General features: G+C 43.4%; 1 protein-coding gene across 1 annotated transcript in view; it reads right to left on the reverse strand.

Moving 5' to 3' along the window:
* LOC141128475 (C4b-binding protein alpha chain-like) overlaps positions 1-20,870 on the reverse strand; it is a gene marked incomplete in the record, with an annotated part of 860,616 nt that overhangs the window by 343,713 nt on the left and 496,033 nt on the right. The window contains 2 exon segments of the mRNA XM_073615781.1: positions 7,023-7,202; positions 12,085-12,236. Of these exon segments, the coding sequence (XP_073471882.1) occupies positions 7,023-7,202; positions 12,085-12,236 (332 nt within the window).

Below are 20,870 nucleotides of genomic sequence, written 5' to 3' on the forward strand. Positions count from 1 at the left end.
TATGACGGCCTCCTGGGAATTGACATCTGCGCTGTAGCCATCATTCGGCTACAGCCAGATGTCAGGTGGTTAAGGTAAGCTTTGGTCACTATAACACATTTTGGAGGAATTGGTCTAAATATTGTCCCAACCTTGATGTGACCGACCAGATACCATTTACGATGGGTCTAGCGGGGGGATTTTTTGGGTCCTTATGTATTTTAGGGAGGGTGTAGATGGTGGGAATACAAGTTTTTTCTCTTTCATGGTTAACACATGTGTTTGATAACCATGTTCTACCAGGGCCTCTAATTCTTTGATGTATTGTGAGGTGGGGTCACTATGTAATTTTTTTTATAAGTGTCTACATCTGACAGCAATTCTGCTAGTTAGTTTTTGTAGAACTCTTTAGACAAAATGACCACCCCACCCCCTTTATCCGCTGGTCTAATTATCACGTCGTTCCTGGTTTCAAGCAGCTCAATTCCTTCCTGTATGTATCTGGGATTGACACCTTTTTTGGGGGCCACTTTCTCCAAATCGCGTAACACTAACCCTTTAAACACTTCCAAATGGTGTGCGGCTATATTGGGGGGGATTAAACAGTGACTTATTCCTCAGCCTACTATCTATTGCCACTGAGGAATGCCCGCTTGAACTCACTGGGTTTGAATTTTTATTCAAAAAATATTTTTTAATACTGAGTTTTCTCATGTATTTATGTACATCGACATATACGTCAAATTTACTGATAGGTCTTTTCAAATCACATTTCAATCCAAGGTGCAGAATATTAGGCCCCCCCTCCCTCTCCCTCAAAAAGGGCGTGGTGAATATGAGCCATTTCTATCATTATAATTCCACAATGGTTCATATCTATTTGCTACAGAAACCTGACAAGAGTCATCATAAGGTGTGGGGTGTGGGATTCTAGCAATACCTCCCCGTCCCCTCATTCCCCTTCCTCTACTTTCATTTCCCTCATTAGAGGGTCAAGTGACTCGGTGTAGAATGCAACTTGCAAATTTTCATTCCTTTGTTGGTATGGATGAGGGGTATGTTGTTGTGATCTCTCAACCTCAATTGGGATTGGGTCCGTATCCCCACTAAATTCCTTATTATTAGAGTTTATTGAACTTTGCCAGTAGTATACAGAATTTGTTTTAAAATCATTAGGATCCCGATAAAACTTTTTTGTCTATGGCATTTTTATTAATAATTTTTTTTTTTACTAGTAATGGCAGCGATCAGCGAATTTTATTGTAAATGCGACATTATGGTGGACACGTCGGACAATTTTTGGGACTATTGGGATTAATACAGCGATCAGTGCGATTAAAAATGCATTGATTACTGTAAAAATATCACTGGCAGTGAAGGGATTAACACTAGGGGCAAGTGAAGGGGTTAATGTGTGTCCTAGGAAGTGTTATAACTGAAGGGGGATGTGGACTGTGCAGGGAAACTAACAGATCGCATGTTCATACTCTGTATGAGCAGTGGATCTGTCAGTTCTCCCCTCAGAGAATCGGAAACTGTGTTTACACACACAGCTCCCGGTTCTCCATGTGCCCCGAGCGATCGAGACCGCCGGGCACTCGCATTGACTCCGTGGGTGAGCAGGGGTCGTGCACGCGCGCCTCCGGCAGCGCGCATGCAGCCCCTAGTGGCCATCTATGGTACCGATGTACCATGGCGGCGATTCACCTGCCTGGGACGGTCGGCAAGCGGTTAATCGGGTCCAACTGCATCTGCAATTGGTTAATTTTAGTCTCCAATTCATGCATTTTATTCTTTTTCCTTTGCAAGATCAAGTCCTGCAATTTTAAACCGACCCCATTAAAGAATCCTTACCATTCTGACATTGACTCAGGGTCATCTAAACCATCCTGGGGGGGCTACGGCCCATCTCAGGCTACGTACTATGATTTGTTCCTTAGGATAGTGTTCTATAATGCATATGTTCCACCAGGTCCTCACCTGTTTCTCTAATGCCCTAGACAAAATGTGGAAACAAATCCAGACATTCTCATTGTCTGATTTTTGAAATAATTTGCAAATTATGGTGGAAAATAAGTATTTGGTCACCTACAAACAAAGCAAGATTTCTGGCTCTCACAGATCTGTATCTTCTTCTTTTAGAGGCTCCTCTGTCCTCCACTCATTACCTGTATTAATGGCACCTGTTTGAACTTGTTATCAGTATAAAAGACACCTGTCCACAACCTCAAACAGTCACACTCCAAACTCCACTATGGCGAAGACCAAAGAGCTGCCGAAGGACACCAGAAACAAAATTGTAGACCTGCACCAGGCTGGGAAGACTGAATCTGCAATAGGCAAGCAGCTTGGTGTGAAGAAATCAACTGTGGGAGCAATAATTAGAAAATGGAAGACATACAAGACCACTGATAATTTCCCCTCGATCTGGGGCTCCACGCAAGATCTCACCCCGTGGGGTCAAAATGATCACAGGTACAGTAACGTAACAAAGGCTACCATAAGTAACACACTACGCCGCCAGGGACTCAGATCCTGCAGTGCCAGACGTGTCCCCCTGCTTAAGCCAGTACATGTCCGGGCCCATCTGAGGTTTGCTAGAGAGCATTTGGATGATCCAGAAAAGGATTGGAAGAATGTCATATGGTCAGATGAAACCAAAGTAGAACTGTTTGGTAGAAACACAACTTGTCGTGTTTTGAGGAGAGAGAATGCTGAGTTGCAACCAAAGAACACCATACCTACTGTGAAGCATGGGGGTGGCAACATCATGCTTTGGGGCTGTTTCTCTGCAAAGGGAACAGGACGACTGATCCGTGTACATGAAAGAATGAATGGGGCCATGTATCGTGAGATTTTGTGTGCAAACCTCCTCCCATCAGCAAGGGCATTGAAGATAAAACATGATTGGGTCTTTCAGCATGACAATGATCCCAAACACACTGCCTGAGCAACGAAGGAGTGGCTTCGTAAGAAGCATTTCAAGGTCCTGGAGTGGCCTAGCCAGTCTCCAGATCTCAACCCCATAGAAAAACTTCGGAGGGAGTTGCCCAGCGACAGCCCCAAAACATTACTGCTCTAGAGGAGATCTGCAGGAAGGAATGGGCCAACATACCAGCAACAGTGTGTGACAACCTTGTGAAGACTTTTGACCTCTGTCATTGCCGACAAAGGATATATAACAAAGTATTGAGATGAACTTTTGATATTGACAAAATACTTATTTTCCACCATAATTTGCAAATGAATTCTTTCAAAAACCTCACACCTCACACCAAAATCCTCAAGCCGTGCGTCACACTCCCCTTAGGGGTTCTCGCTCATCAGAAGGCAGAAATTATCAAGCCTTAATACTGTATGTTTCAGGTAACCGTCATTCACATCATGGAGGGTATCAAAGTTGTACAGCATCTCCCAGAGGTACTCGGATAAAGAAAAGAGCTCCAAATAGCGTAATTCTGTTTTTATCCTATAATTAGATGACACTCCATAAAATACGACAGTAAGGTGGTTCTTATGTCATCAAAAACCAGCAGCGTAATGCACAGCGCAGGATAGACACGAGGCTTAAACATAAGGAAGACGGCGTACACCGCTTACTTACGGTTGTCGCTTCCTGGTTCGTGGAATGCAAACGTCACTTCCGGTCGCCGTAAGGTCACGCACTGATGCGTTTCATCATCACGACTTTCTCTAAGGGTGTGGCCTTACGGCGCGGTGTCCCATATTTATACTAACTGACTGCAGCACAAATCAACCTTCAGAGTGCTGACCCGCTCCAATCTCTTACAGTGCACATAGGCGGCCACCAGTACGCTACTCAGAGGTTAACAAACAATCTGCAGTCAGTCTTAATACAGCATATATATATCTAATCCAGCATAGGACTGATCCATACCCAAACTGATACATTGCTCTGATAGTGTTCAAACTCTAATCAAGAAGTGGAAAATGAGGGGTTCTGTTGAAACCAAACCACGGTCAAGTAGACCAACTACAATTTCAGCCACAACTGCAGGAAAATTGTTCAGGATGCAAAGAAAAACCCACAAATAACTTCAGGTGAAATACAGGACTCTCTGAAAACATGTAGTGTGGCTGTTTCAAGATGCACAATAAGGAGGCACTTAAAGAAAGATGGGCTGCATGGTCGATTCGCGAAGAAAGCCATTACCACACAAATGCCACAAAGTATCCCGCTTACAATACACCAAACAGCACAGAGACAAGCCTCAAACCTTCTGGCACAAAGTCATTTGGAGTGATGAGACCAAAATTGAGCGTTTTGGCCACAACCATAAACGCTACATTTGGAGAGGAGTCAACAAGGGCTATGGTGAAAGGTACATTGATGTTAAAGGGGCAATACACAGTATTAAGAACTGGAGTATGCAAACTTTTGGTCAGGGTCCTTTGGGTAGTTTCTGTTGCTATTATGATTTAAAAAGAGTAAACACAGTTGATTGATAATAAATGGCTTCAGCCAAATACTAACCATGAGTGAAAGAAAAAAGTTTTTGTTTTATCATTCATATTCTCTGAAAAATAGCCAAGAAATCATAAATTCTGCCAGGGTATGTAAACTTATGAGCACAACTGTAGCTAAAATCACCTTAATCTTTTCATTAGAAAATAACAAACCTCAGGGGTAGGTAACGCCCGGCATGGGTGCCGCAAGCGACATGCGAAGCCTCTTTTGCCGGCACTCAACTCCCTCCCCATCAGCAGAGCAGCGCAGGGAAGTGTCAGTGAGACACTAATGCATTTCAATTTCAGAATTCCCAACGCCGCACCTGCACTGAGGGGGAGGCACTGTGCCCCCACACATTGTAAAAGATGGGAAACATTGTTTGGTTCCCTAAGTTTGCTGTAGCTGCGATCAACAGCTTTTGTGATGGGGAAGAGACTGGGTGCAGTTCTGCTGGGGGGGGGGCGGTCCCTGTTTCCCGGAGGACAACTGTCATTGGCCCCTGCTGAAGCCAATCACAGTCCTGCTATCCCCGTCCACCATCTGGAGGAAGATGACTCGTTTGGTTGCCACTACCAATCTTAAAAAGAAGGGATTTCACTGTGATTGAGAAAACCACAATTTTGTTGAAATTATTCCTGAACCTTTGCGTCACTTACTACTGAACCCCTGCACTCTGTGTTCCTTTAAGCCACAGCCAGTATTCAGCGCAATGAAAATCACACCCAACTTTTGTTGCGGCACAGAGCGCTGCACTTTTTCTCAGCTGCGGGGACAAGCGTTTTCCCCGCACCAGGTTGTATCCAAACCAGGTATAAACTGAATGTTGCTCTACAGAGTTGAAAAGCCCCAGGTGCTGGCTAATGCTAATCCATGTTGTGAGGGAAGAAAAAGTCCGGACAGCCGCACACCAGGAGAATATAATCCAACGAAATTTCTTTATTGTAAAATCAGGAACAAATCATGTACAAAGCTACGAGTAAGCGCTCCACAGAGCATGAAACGCGTTAGCTGATTATCTGTACATTCTATCCATGGTGCTTTGTACATGATTTGTTCCTGATTTTACAATAAAGAAATTTCGTTGGATTATATTCTCCTGGTGTGCGGCTGTCTGGACTTTTTTCTTCCCTCACATTATGATCCCACTGCTTTCAGAAAATGCCCCTGAACTGAGCTCATCATTGCGCATCCATTCCAGATGCTTATATGGGACATCCCATACAAGCACGTGGGCTGGATGCGAGAGGTGGATCAGCAGGATGAGTGTGCCAGGACAGGTAGATATGTCTCATCTCTGCTTCCTTTCACCACTCTGCATATCACGCATATCATAGATGAGAAGAGGGTACAGCAGTGGAGCAGATGAGCAGGAGGGTACAGAGGTGGGGAAAATGTGCAGCAGGGGTTCAGAGGTGAGACAGAAGAGCAGAAGGGTACAGTTGTGGGGCAGATGTGCAGGGAGGTACAGCAGTGAAAGAAATGAGAAGGGGGTTCAGCAGTGCGACAGAAGAGCAAGGGGGATATTGTGATGGGGCAGATGAGCAGGGAGGTTCAGTATTGGGCCAGATGAGAAGGGGGTTACAGTGGTGGGACAGTAAAGATGGGGGGTAGAGCAGTGAGGCAGATGTGAAAGGAGGTGTATTGGTGAGACAGATGAGCAGGGGGTTACAGTGGTGGGGCAGGAGAGCAGGGGGGTACAGAGGTGAGACAGATGTGCAGGAGGTACATTGGTGGGGCAGATGAGAAAGTGGGTTACAGTGGTGGGGCAGATGGGTTCAGTGTTAGGACAGATGAGAAGGTGTTTCAGTAGTGAGACAGAAGAGCATGGGGATACGGCGGTGGAGCAGATGTGCAGGGAGGTACAGTGGTGGGGCAGATGAGCAGCGGGGTTACAGTGGTGGGACAGAAGAGCAAAGGGGTACAGTGGTGGGGCAGATGTGTAGGAGGTACAGTAGTGGGAGGAATGAGAAGGGAATTCAGCGGTGGGACAGAAAAGCAGGGGGTACAGTGATGGGGCAGGAGAGCAGGGGGTTTAGTGTTGGGGCAGATAGGAAGGGGGTTCAGCGGTGAGACAGAAGTGCACGGGGGTACATCAGATGAGCAGGGGGTTACAGTGGTGGGGCAGATGTGCAGGGGGTTACAGTGGTGGGGCAGATGTGCAGGGGGTTACAGTGGTGGGGCAGATGTGCAGGGGGTTACAGTGGTGGGGCAGATGTGCAGGGGGGTTACAGTGGTGAAACGGATTTGCAGGGGGGACAGTGATGTGAGGCGTGAAGGTGCATGAATTGGGGCTGATCTGAAGTGTGGAGTTGCAGGAATTGGGGCTGATCTGAGGCAGGGGAGTGCAGGATGTTATTTTCTCACTACTACTCAAGTAGTTTACAGTGTTTACTTTTAAAAAATTGCTTTCGTGATTGTGTGTGTGAAGTTGACATTTTTTGTTAAAAAATCGTCACGCTCAATTTCTTTGAAAACATTTTTCGGCACACTGTGCTCAAAAGGTTGCCTACCCCTGGTCTAGCTCCTAGGCTAAAATACATTGATACAAGCACAAAAAGATCCTATTTCTAACCTTTGCATGTGGGAGAATCAGAACTCCACTTCCCCGTTGCTGTACAGGATATAGAAGCATTGCCCACAACTTGTAAAGGCTTCCGGCATAAAAATTTTACAGAATCCAAATATGTGTATTTATCCTTTTTTGGGAAATATTCTCCATCAGCTGGTGATTCTGGTGCAGCACATATTACAGCTATAATTTAAAAAAAAAAAAATGACAGAAAATGCAAGTTTAGAAAAAAAAAAAGATTCCCTCATAATTATTACATAAAAGTCACAACTGACCTATAGAGATCATGTCTATAAAGTTACTGAGCGTGAATACATTTTTTTATTTCATTCAACCTTGTGGCCCACAGAAGTGTTTCGGGATTTGCAGCTGTTCCCAAGCCTGTGCTGCATCTTGGGCTTCCTGTAAAAAGGATTGTTGTACATGTACAGTATATTGGGGTACAGATGAATGATGTCTGTACTCTGCCTTTGAGTTCAAACAAAAGGTATTCAATAGGCAAGAACAAATATTAGGTATATAAGCAAAGTATTCAAAAGTCAACTGGGATCAGGTCAAGCACTGATGCACACATCTTTTGTACTGTTGAGCATGCTTTGCTACTGAGGCATTATCAGTAATATATACACATCAGAATATTTATATTAAGTATGACCCCTGCACACTATAAAAACCTAGTTACCAGAAGAAAAGTTACATTTAAATAAAGAAAAGAGCGATAGGCCTACGCAAAACATCAGATAAGGGCTGAACCATCCTAACAAAGATATAGCAATTTATTGTCCAATTCACTCTTATGCCTCGTACACACGATCGCACATTCCGACAACAAAATTTATGTTTTTTTTCCGACGGAGGTTGGCTCAAACTTGTCTTGCAAACACATGATCACACAAAGTTGGTTGGAATTTGCGAACGTCTAGAACGCGGTGACGTACAACACGTACAACGGCACTAGAAAGAGGAAGTTCAATACCAAGTGGTTTGCACTTTTCAGCCTCCTGCTTTTCAGATCGTTACTGCTCTTCAGTTTGTGCTTGTGGGTTCGTATTTCTATGACGTATTTGATTTTCAGTGCGTTCTTGTCCGCTCGTATCTGATTTTCAGCTCCGGCCTTTATTTTTCAGTGCTTTCTGTTAGTTTGTTCTGACCAGCCGACCATTTTGAAGCCACGAGGACCCTCAGCCCGGACCAAAGGGTTCATAACTACCGTCTGGCCAGAGCCAGAAGAGTGGTGGAGAACGCTTTTGGGATAATGGCCAGCCGGTTCCGCCTATTTCTTACGCCAATCAACATGGCGGAATATACAGCTAACCATATAATCCTTGCATGCTGCATTCTACACAACTCTTTAACCAGTTCCCGACCGGCTCCAGTACTTTTACGCCGGCAGAATGGCACGGCTGCGCAAAGTAACGTACCTGTACGATATTTTGAATTTTCCGCCGTGTGCGCGCGCGCCTGCCGCGATCTCCGTTAGTCGGGACTTGGGTCCCGCGAACTCGATCGCCGCGGGCATACCCGCGATCGCCTCACGGAGAGGACGAACGGGGAGATGCCGTTGTAAACAGCATCTCCCTGTTCTGCCTAGTGACAAATGTCACTCGATCTCTGCTCCCTGTCATCGGAGCAGAGATCAGTGACGTCACACACCAGCCCATCCCCCTGACAGTTAGAAATCACTCCCCTAGGACACACTTAACCCCTCCCCACCCCCTAGTGGTTAACTCCTTCACTGCCAGTGTCATTTATACAGGAATCAATGCTTTTTATTAGCACTGATTGCTGTATAAATGACAATGGTCCCAAAAATGTGTAAAAAATGTCATGTCCGCCATAACGTCGCAGTCACAATAAAAATCACTGATCGCCGCCATTACTAGTAAAAAAAAAAAATCATTAATAAAAATGCCATAAAACTCTCCCCTATTTTGTAAACGCTATAACTTTTGCACAAACTAATCAATAAATACTTATTGCGATTTTTTTTTACCAAAAATATGTAGAAGAATATGTATCGGCCTAAACTGAGGAAAAAAATGTTTTTTTATATATTTTTTGGGGATAATTATAGCAAAATGTAAAAAATAATGCGTTTTTTTTTCAAAATTGTCGCTCTTATTTTGTTTATGGCGCAAAAAAAAAAAAAAAAAAATCGCAGAGATGATCTAATACCACCAAAAGAAAGCTATTTATGGGAAAAAACAGGACGTCAATTTTGTTTCAGAGCCACGTCGCATGACCGCGCAATTGTCAATTAAAGCGACGCAGTGCCAAATCGCAAAAAACGCTCTGGTCAGGAAGGGGGTAAATCCTTCCGGGACTGAAGTGGTTAAGGAGAAAATCTATGAACTATGTGGCCTCAGTTGGGCCCAAGGCCAGACTTCAACAAGAAACCCTGACGGTGCTTGAAGCTGGCCGTCCTGGCTTGCCCCCCCAAAGCGCCCGTGAAGTAAGACCGAAGTACGTTGAGTACTTTGCGGGTGGGGGGCATTGATATGCCAGAAATTGTTTAAGAAACATTTTATTCTAATTTTTTTAATTTAAACTGAAAGAAGATTTCCTTTGATTTACTGCCAGGGTTTCTTTTAGCTGTCTCCTAGGTTCTGCATTGGTCTTTGCTTTTTGGACATTTTCTTCAATAGTGCAAATGTAATTTAATTGATACATGAGGTGACAATCTCTTCTTCAGCGAACTATTATTACATTGTGGGTCTGCTACACACACCTTGTATTTGTTGTTAATGTATGTAATGCATTACTGAGAAAAATATTCATCATTTTCAGCACCATGAATGAATTTTGTGGAGTCATGAAAATGGCCTGATTGTGGCAAATTAGAAAGCACTGTGGGCGTTATTTGCTAAAGGAAAATCCACTTTGCACTCCAAGTGCACTTAAAAGTGCACATGAAACTGCACTTGTAGTGCAAAGTGGATTTGCCTTTAGTAACTAACCCCCATTGTCACTGTAAACACCAACTTACTACAAAAATTGCTATTGAGCATTGAAAAAAGCCACACATTGTTGAGTGGCTAAGGGCGGTCCGATGTAAACAGACGTTCTGTCCATTTACACTGTCATCTGATCCACTAGACCAAGGGCGAACGCATCCCCATCCATCTGTTTTTATCGGATCAGATGCAGGAGGGTGTAAATAAACACATGTCCGTGTACATCCGCCAATCCATAGAGCAGAGTGGATGGTCCAAAAGGGTCCACCTGTCCATTTTTCAGATCAGTCTGCCAGTGTGCAGGAGGCCTTAAAGTTTTCAGTTTTGGAGAGGGTTGGGAAGGGTTAAACTCTTTTTGGCTGTTTCTCATTTGGAACATTTCCCATTAGTTTTTGTCTCGGACACAACAGAAAGAAGCACCTCTCCAATGTTCCGCTCAGCTCTCCCCGTCAGCACCTGCTACAGTGGCCCCGGGCCCGCCGATGGGCAAGCAGAGCCTGTGATGCATAGCTGGGGAGGGGTACGGGGGCAAAATAAAAAAGTGAACCCTGTTTCTGGCAGCAAGGCTAAATGTAAAGAAACCCACTTGCCTTGCACCCGGAACTACATTTGCGGTATTATCGTGTGACATAAAAAAATTGGGCATACCTCTATTTATTCTCTAGGGTGTCTGCTTTCAAAATAAATATACCATGTTTTTGGGGTTTTATGTAATCTTCAGGCTGACATTGATTTTTCACCCACTTCAATACGTACATATACGTTGCAGTTTTGAGGCTGGAAGTGACATGATGACATTACTTCGGGTTTAGGGCCGGTGTAAACAAGGCCATTTTTTTTGGGGGGGGGGGGTGGGGGAGCGGATGTTTTTTTTTTTTTTTGTTCCGATGCTTTCAAATGGTAGAGGTTCGTTCATGCATGTATATAATAATATTGACATTGTAGATGGTTTGAAGTCAGTATCTGAATGGAGTTTGGTGTCCATTAGCGGCTCTTCAATAAAACACAAAAGCAAGATATGCCAGACAAGAGAGTGAATGGGAACAGAATCTGGTGAGCTTTTTTCTTAAGGGAGCGGAAGTGGCACACATCACTGGATTATTGGTGGATTGGTGGATTACTGGTGTTGTAACACTAGATTGTTTTTTGCATGAGACTCCAAGATATTGCTTCATATTTCTATGGACGCAGAATTATATTTCATGGATACTTTATACATTTTTAATTTGTATTTTTGATTTTTTTTTTTTGTTTGTTTTTTGCGTGGTGATTCACTTTAGTGCGCTACTGTGAAATGTATGTTTTTTTATCACAATGTATATTTTCACTATTTATTTTTTTTTATGTTTGGTATAAGTAGCAGCACAATTATTTAAATACACATTCTGGAGCGCAGTGTTAACTATAGGCTAATTTTTTATCTACCTAACCTGATTTTTTTTTCTTGAGAAGAGGTGTTCAAAAAGAGATATGGTCACCCTATATACAGTAAATACATAAATGGTCCATATAGAGGATCAATATAAAGTTGTTCACTATAGTCGTAAGTTCAATGCAAATGACAGGAGGGTACTAATTCCAGCTGGTGGGAATGAGGTTTATTGCTGCATATGGAAAGGATTCTTCACAGTAAGAGCTTTGAAAATGTGCAATAGACTCCCTCAGAAGCTAGTTCTAGCCAGCTTAATGGACTGTGTTAAATAAAAATTGGATGTGTTTCCAAATGCACAGAATATAACATGAGGACATGGAAGCGAGAAGCAGGAGTATAGTAGGAAAATATGAAGCAGGTGGAAAAGGGAAAATAGAAAGAAGAAAAGTAGGTTGTAAAGAGAAGAGAGGTAGAATGAAAGGTTTGTAGAAGAAAACAGGTTTACTAGAAAGAATGAGCTAGTAAGAATGGAGACTGATATATGTAAGAAAGTTGTGCTAAAAAAAAACTAATTAGTGCAAAGGCCTGCCTGATTGGATACAAACTGATTGGATAGATTGGCCCCCCATGTTACATAGTCTCAGTAAATTGTAATGTGACCCTTATAAGGTAGTTTTAGATTTCACTTTATTAAAAGAAGGTAATGAAGAATACATTTTTTTCAATGCTGTATACTTACTTTCACACTGTGGAATTGCGGGTACCCACTGACTATCAATATTGCAAGAGATTGAACTGGATCCGTTTATAACACAGCATTTATCACACTCAAAAGATATAGCAGAATTCAATGTATATGGGCCAATGAACCCTGACAGTCGTCTTGAATTTTTCACATCTGGGTTAGGGCAATTTACAGCTATGAATTAAGAGAAAAATTAAAGATCAATCACTATAGGTAGCAAATGAATGGCGGCATTCTGCTGCACTACATTACCATAATGCCCCGTTAGTAAAAAAAATAATAATCAAAAGGATCACTAATCATTATGTATGCAAAACGGCAAAAAGTTAAGTCCAGGTTGTAGACTAGGGTTATTCTGTACCCAGTTGCATAATAATCCCCCAAACTACTCCCACCTCCCCCCTCTAAATGAATCACATGGTGCCTCTTCTGGAGGAAACTTGTATTCTTTTGAATTTAATAGATATAACAAATATAATTAACCCCTTCCCGACCAGCCGCTGTACATCGGCTCTTTAAGGCGCTGTAGCAGGCGTGCGCCGCAAGCGTGTCCCCGAAGCCAATGCTTGTGCCCGGCAGGGCGATCGTTCGTGACAGAGCGAGAACCGAGATCTGTGTGTGGAAACACACAAATCCAGTTCTGTCAGGGGAGAGGAGAGAGATTGTGTGTTCCTACCAAGTAGGGGCAACGATCTCTCTCCTCCTCTAGTCAGCCACATTCCCCCCAGAGTTAGAACACACCTATCGAACACATTTAACCCCTTGATCGCCCCCTAGTGTTAACCCCTTCCCTGCCAGTGACATTTATACAGTAATTAGTGGCTATTTATAGCACTGATCGCTGTATAAATGTCACTGGTCCCAAAAAGTGTCAAAAGTGTCTGATTTGTCCGCTGCAATGTCTCAGTCCCGATAAAAATCGCAGATCACCATCATTACTAGTAAAAAAAAAAAATAATAATAAAATTGCCATAAATCTATTCCCTATTTTGTAGACGCTATAACTTTCGCACAAACCAATCGATATACCCTTTTTGCGATTTTTTTTTGGACCAAAAATATGTAGAAGAATACATATCGGCCTAAACTGATGAAGAATTTTTATTTTTTAATTTGGGATATTTATTATAGCAAAAAGTACAAAATATTGTGTTTTTTCAAAATTGACGCTATTTTTTGTTTATAGCGCAAAAAAATAAAAAAAGCAGAGGTGATCAAATACCACCAAAAGAAAGCTCTATTTGTGGAGAAAAAAGGACATACATTTTGTTTGGGTACAACGTCGCATGACCGCGCAATTGTCAGTTAAAACGACGCAGTGCCGTATCGCAAAAAATGGCCTGGTCAGGAAGTGGGTAAATCCTTCTGGGGCTGAAGTGGTTATCAGACCAAAAAAAGAGTTGAGAAGTTTATAGTTGGGGCACTTTCACACAGTATGGTGACTGGCATTTTTCCACACTGGAAAAATGGCAGTTACCACTAGGACACATGAAAAAAATTATTTTCTATGTGCCCCTGTTCTCCCTGCAACTCAGTCTGTGATAAAAATAGGATTTTTTAAAACAGCTTACCTGTAAAATCCTTTTCTTTCGAAGGACATCACGGGACACAGAGCCTCAGTAATTACTGATGGGTTATATAGGTATCACTGGTGATTGGACACTGGCACACCCTATCAGGAAGTTCAACCCCCTATATAATCCCTCCCCCTTGCAGGGATACCTCAGTTTTGTAGCCAAGCAATATAGTGTATTAAAAGAGGGGCGGGACCTCTGTGTCCCGTGATGTCCTTCGAAAGAAAAGGATTTTACAGGTAAGCTGTTTTAAAAAATCCTATTTTCTTTCTCGAACATCACGGGACACAGAGCCTCAGTAATTACTGATGGGATGTCCCAGAGCAATGCTACCTGAGGGAGGGGAACCACGACCAAGTAGGGTGCAATCAAACCTGAGGACCCTGTACCGCTGCCTGCAGCACACTACGCCCAAAGGCGATATCCTCATGCCTTCTCACATCCACCTGATAGAATCTGGTGAATGTATGAACTGAAGACCAGGTTGCGGCCTTGCAGATTTGAGCCATAGAGGCCTGGTGATGCACTGCCCAAGAAGCACCAATAGCCCTTGTGGAATGTGCCCTGATCTGAAACGGAGGAATCTTCCGTTTCAAACCGTAAGCTTGAATGATCAACTGTCGAATCCATTTAGAAATGGTAGCTTTTGACGCTGCCTGTCCTCTATTGGGACCCTCTGGCAGCACAAACAAAACATCCGTCTTGCGGATCTGAGCAGTTGCCCCTAGATAGGCCTTAACTGCTCTTACTACATCCAACGAATGTAGAGATCTCTCTTCCGGAGAACAGGGATCTGGAAAAAAGGAAGGTAGAACAATGTCTTGGTTTAAATGAAAATCAGAAACCACCTTCGGTAAAAAACTAGGATGAGGGCGTAGTACCACTCTATCCTTGTATAATCAAATAAGGCTCCTTACAGGAAAGAGCTGCTAATTCTGATACTCTTCTGGCAGAAGAGATGGCCACCAGAAAAATTAATTTCCTTGTCAACAAGACCAAAGGAATCTGACTTATTGGTTCAAAAGGCTGTTTCTGTAACACAGCCAGGACCAAGTTCAAGTCCCAGGGGTTTAGGGGCGCTTTAACCGGAGGATTAAGACGCATCACCCCCTGCATAAAGTTTCGGACCAAAGAATGCAAAGCAAGTGGCCGCTGAAATAATACTGATAAAGCAGAGACCTGGCCCTTGATGGTACTCAAGGCCAGCTTCATCTCTAATCCTAATTGTAGAAAATCAAGAATTCTACCTATGACATATTTCCTGGGATGCCAACCTCTGGATTCACACCAGGTTATATAAGCTTTCCAGACTCTATGATAAATTATCCTGGAAGCTGGCTTCCTTGCATTAATCAAGGTAGATATGACAGGACCTGACAGCCCACGACTCTTCAGAACGTGGGTCTCAATAGCCAAACCGTCAAATTTAGCGTTTGTAAGGCAGGATGGAACACTGGACCTTGAGATAACAGGTCTGGGCGTACCGGTAGGGTCCACGGGGAACCTACTGTCATCCTTACTATTTCTGCATACCAAGTCCTTCTGGGCCAAGCGGGGGCCACCAGAAGTACCGACTTCCTTTCCTGCCTGATCCTGCGAAGGAGTCGTGGTAGTAGCAGAATAGGCGGGAATGCGTAAATCAGTGAGAACCGATGCCACGGAATCACCAACGCATCCGTCCCGCATGCAAGAGGATCTTTTGTCCTTGCCACAAATCTGTCTATCTTTTTGTTGAATCGGGATGCAAAGATATCTACATCTGGAACCCCCCATCTTTGGCATATGGCCCAAAAGACGTCGGGATGCAGAGACCATTCCCCTGGAAGTAACTGCTGGCGACTTAGATAGTCCGCCTTCCAATTCTCTATTCCCGGGATGAAAACTGCCGATATGCATGGCACATGCATCTCTGCCCAGACTAAGATCTGGTTCACCTCTTTTTGAGCAGCTCGGCTCCGGGTGCCTCCCTGATGATTGACATAAGCCACTGCTGTGGCATTGTCGGACTGGATCTGACAATCCGACAAAGGCGGACTGAGGGACCCTTCTTGGTCCTTACTGTCAGAATCAGCTCTCTCAAAGCAGTGATCTTTGCCTGGGGTAGAAATATTTTCTCCTGGCTTGTATCCATAATCAGACCTAAATACTCCAGTCTTCTTACTGGTTTTAGGAAAGACTTTTCTAAGTTGAGGATCCAAACCAGGTGTTCTAGATACCTGACTGTGGTCCTCAAGTTTCCATTCAAAGAGGCTACCGACCGGTCTATCAAGAGCAGGTCGTCTAGGTATGCTATGACAGCTATACCCTGAGCCCTTAATCTGGCCAGAGGAGGAGCCAAGATCTTTGTGAACACTCGAGGTGCAGTGGCTATCCCGAAAGGCAGAGCCACAAACTGGAAATGGCGCCCTCCTAACTCGAAGCGCAGAAACTTCTGATGAGCAGGAATAATGGGCACATGCAGATATGCATCTCTGATGTCTATTGATGCCAGAAATTCTCCTCCCTGCAGGGTGGGAACTACTGTTCGAATTGAATCCATGCGGAAGGATTGAATCCTTAGGAATCGGTTCAGATCCCTTAAGTCCAGAATGGGCCTGACATCCCCATTTGGCTTTTGGACCGTAAAAAGGTTGGAATAGAAGCCCAATCCCTGGTCCTTTGTGGGAACTATCATAATGACCTCCTACGACAAAAGTCGCTCTAACGCTAGAAGGAGCGACTGCTTTTTCTCTGGGTCTCTGGGAACACTTGATCTGAGGAACCGAGGAGAGGGGAATTCCTGAAACTCCAGCTTGTACCCTAAGGTTACCGTGGAGATTACCCATCTGTCCTGGAAGTCCTCCTGCCAGAGGTCTGAGAACTGTCGCAGTCTTCCCCCCAATCGAGTGAGCGGGGGCGCACCCTCATGCAGAGGTCTTAGTGTTTTGCCTAGTAGGCTTCTTTCCCCAGGACTTCTTTTGTCCCTGGGGTTGACTCTTGTCTCTGGACCCCGATGGAGGCGGCCGTCGAGACTGCCTGGAGGCTGAAGCCCCCGGCGCTGGGGAAAGAGTCCGTTTGAAAGAGGGACGCTTACTCTTCTTCTTGACAGGTAAGAGAGTGCTTTTCCCACAAGAGATTCTCTTGATATAGTTATCCAAGTCCTCTCCAAACAACCTTGCACAACGAAAAGGAAACCCAGCCAATAGCTTCTTACATGGTGCTTCGGCTGACCAATTTTTCAACCATAGGATTCTACGTATATGCACCAACCCCAGTGAAAGACGGGAGGTTTGCACGATAGAATCTCTAATGGCGTCCATCACCTAAGACACTGGCGTAAAAACTGAGGTATCCCTGCAAGGGGGAGGGATTATATAGGGGGTTGAACTTCCTGATAGGGTGTGCCAGTGTCCAATCACCAGTGATACCTATATAACCCATCAGTAATTACTGAGGCTCTGTGTCCCGTGATGTTCGAGAAAGAAATGCATATGTGCTGCATTTTTTAATCTGCGCTGCTGTGCAGTAACATGAATGAACTGTTACTTTATGCACTTCAAATAAAGTTGACAAAAAAAAAAAGAGGAACTGTGTGAGGGACATTACCCCCTGCCCATGTCTCACTGCAGCCCAAAACGGACAGCTGCCCGCATGCTAAAATGGAGCATTAAGCATGCAGACAGTATGAAGGGACCATTAAGATTTACATACCCTTTAACCATTTTGCTGCTGGTACCTTTTTTTAAATTTTGCACTCATATGCTAAATTTGCATTTACGCAAAAACATGCTTCATACCCTAAAACATTATACATTTTCTGAAAGTGGGGGACCCGACTATAAAATTAAATAATGTCAGTTACAAAGTCGATGTCGCAAAATGTTAGCAAAACTGTTTATCAAATAAAAATTTTCAGTAAAAAATAAATGCAAATTAATTTTAGTTCACACAAACACAATAAAATCTCCAAAAATTGCTGTGAAAAATATAAAGAAGAGACTATACAAGAAAAGACACTAAAGCGAGTAAATAGATCTCAAAATATGTGAAGACTTTAAGACCCCTTATACAGCGCTAAAGCGTCGCTCGCTTTAGCACTGTTTAAGAAGGGGTTAAAAACGTCCATGTTACGGCGCTACCAAAGTGTTTTTTAGACTCTTTGAAAGTGCTGCCCATTCATTTCAATGGGCAGGGTGTTTTGGGGAAAACCGCCCCAAAGATGCTGCTTGTAGGACTTTTCCTAATGTCCCGCAAGCGCACCACTCGAGTCTGAAAAGACATGCTGAAATGAATGCGAGGCGGTTTTCAGGCGTTATTTAGAGGCTATTTCTAACGCTAAAATGCCTGAAAACCGCCTCCGCGTGAAAGGGGTCTAAATTGTGTGCGGCTTAAAAAAAACTATACAGCTCATCAATTTAAAGTTGCCCATAAATAATGACCCTAAAATTGTTTCTCTCTCCAGCAAGCATTGATATAACAAATGTGTGTTTTGCAATCATTGTTCACATACACACCCATGTTTACCATACACTTGCATTTGTGCTCATATGTGCATGTTTTTACTTTTTTTTTATCAAAGGGGCTGCCTGTCTCTTAGACCCGTAATGCCTCCTCTGAACTAACCCAATAAGATAAAGTACAGACAGAACTCAAACGGTTGTTTGTGAAAATATTATTAAGAATAAAAAAGAAAAAAAAAGAAGTAGCACGAACAACACAAGTGTATTGTTACAAGTGCACCAATATAGCTACAATATACAGTTGTGCTCATAAGTTTACATACCCTGGTAGAATTTATGATTTCTTGGCCATTTTTCAGAGAATGAGAATAACACAAAAACATTTTTCATTCACGGTTAGTGTTTAGCTGAAGCTATTTATTATCAATCAACTGTGTTTACTGTTTTTAAATAATAATGGCAACAGAAACTACCCAAATGACCCTGGTGATTTTGGCCTGATAACATGCACACAAGTTGACACAAAGGGGTTTGAATGGCTATTAAAGGTAACCATCCTCACCTGTGATCTTTTTGCTTGTAATTAGTGTGTGTATAAAAGGTCAATGAGTTTCTGGACTCCTGACAGACCCTTGCATCTTTCATCCAGTGCTGCACTGACGTTTCTGGATTCTGAGTCACGAGGAAAGCAAAAGAACTGTCAAAGGATCTGCGGGAAAAGGTTGAACTGTATAAAACAGGAAAGGAATATAAAAAATGTATCCAAGGAATTGAGAATGCCAATCAGCAGTGTTCAAACTCTGAATATTAAAGCAGTGCTACTGTCATTACTTCATTATGACCAGCTTTCATAGGATAATGGCATATGAGAAAAATGAATGACAGATGGTGATAAAATAGTCCAGAAAGACACAGGTGGTGATTCTAATGCGATATTGTAGATGTGCACCTCACACCAAAATCCTCAAGCCGTGCATTCTCACTCACCTGAATGCAGAACATATCTGGCAATATGTTTCAGGTAACCGTCATCCACATCATGGAGGGTGTCAGAGTTATACAGCATCTCCCATAGGTACTCGGATAAAGAAAAGAGCTCCAAAAGTAGCGTAATTCCATTTTTATCCTATTTTAAACTCAATGGCACACTCCATAAAATACGGCAGTAAGTTGGTTCTTATGTTATCAAAAACCAGCAGCGTAATTCACAGCACAGAATAGACACAAGGCTTACAAACATAAGGAAGACAGCGTCCACCGCTTACTTCCGGTTGTCTCTTCCTGGCCGTGGAACGAAAATGTCACGTCCGGTCGCTGTAAGGTCACGAGCTGACACATTTCGTCATCACTACTTCCTCTAAGGGGCGTGGTCTTACGGGGCGGCGAGCCTTATTTATACTGACTGCAGCACAAATCAACCTTCAGAGTGCTGACCCACTCCAATCTTTTATAGTGCACTTAGGCAGCCACCAGTACGTTACTCAGAGGTTAAACAAACAATCTGCAGTCAGTCTTTATCCCTTTCATGACTAAGCCTATTTTTGAAATTTGGTGTTTACAAGTTAAAATCCGTATTTTTTGCTAGAAAATTACTTAGAACCCCCAAACATTATATATATATATTTTTTAGCAGAGAATCTAGAGAATAAAATGGAGATTGTTGCAATTTTTTATATCACGCGGTATTTGTGCAGCAGTGTTTTAAACGCAAATTTTTGGGAAAAGGGACACTTTCACGAATTTAAAAAAATCCAAACAGTAAAAGTTACCCTAATTTTATTGTATAATGTGAAAGATGATGTTACGCCGAGTAAATAGATACCAAACATGTCACGCTTTATAATTGCATGCACTCGTGGAATGGCAACAAACCACGGTACCGTAAAATTTCCCTAGGCGACGCTTTAAATTTTTTTTACGGTTACCAGGTTAGAGTTACAGAGGAGGTCTAGTGCTAGAATTATTGCTCTCGCTCTGACGATCGCGGCCATACCTCACATGTGTGATTTAAACACCGTTTACATATGCGGGCGCGACCTCCGTATGCGTTTTCTTTGCTGCGCGAGCTCGCGGGGACGGGGGCGCTTTGAAATGTATTTTTTTTCTTTTTTATTTTATTTTTATATTCATAAATTGTATTTAAAAAAAAAATAAATTTTTGATGACTTTTATTGCTGTCACAAGGAATGTAAACATCCCTTGTGACAGTAATAGGTGGTGACAGGTACTCTTTATGGAGGGATCGGGGGTCTAAAAGACCCCAAATCCCTCCTTTGCACTTCAAAGTATTCACATCGCCGAAAACGGCGATTCTGAATACTGTGTATTTTTTTAAAACCGGCGCCATTGGCAGCCGAGTAAACGGGAAGTGACGTCATGGCATCGCTTCCGTGGTTACGATTAGGAGGCTGGAACGAAGCCGCCCAGGGCTTTGTTCCAGCCCGCCCCCAGCCGCCCGATTGGTCATCGGGCCTCCCAATGGAACGGGAGGCCCGGTAAGAGCGGAGGGAGGGGGGGGGTGTCCCCTCCCGCTCCTCCGGTATAACAGCCGAGCGGCTTTTAGCCGCATCGGTTGTTATACTCGGATAGCCGATCGCCAGCTCTAAACAACGGTACCAGGATGATGCCTGCAGCTGCGGGCATCATCCCGGTATAACCCCGGAAAGCCGAGTACGCACGTCTGCGTACGCTCAGCGGGAAGGGGTTAAACAGCACATATATCTAATCCAGCATGGGACTTATCCATACCCAAACTAATACATTGCTC

The sequence above is a fragment of the Aquarana catesbeiana genome, linkage group LG02 (assembly GCF_042186555.1).
Source record: "Aquarana catesbeiana isolate 2022-GZ linkage group LG02, ASM4218655v1, whole genome shotgun sequence".
Taxonomy (NCBI): Eukaryota; Metazoa; Chordata; class Amphibia; order Anura; family Ranidae; genus Aquarana; species Aquarana catesbeiana.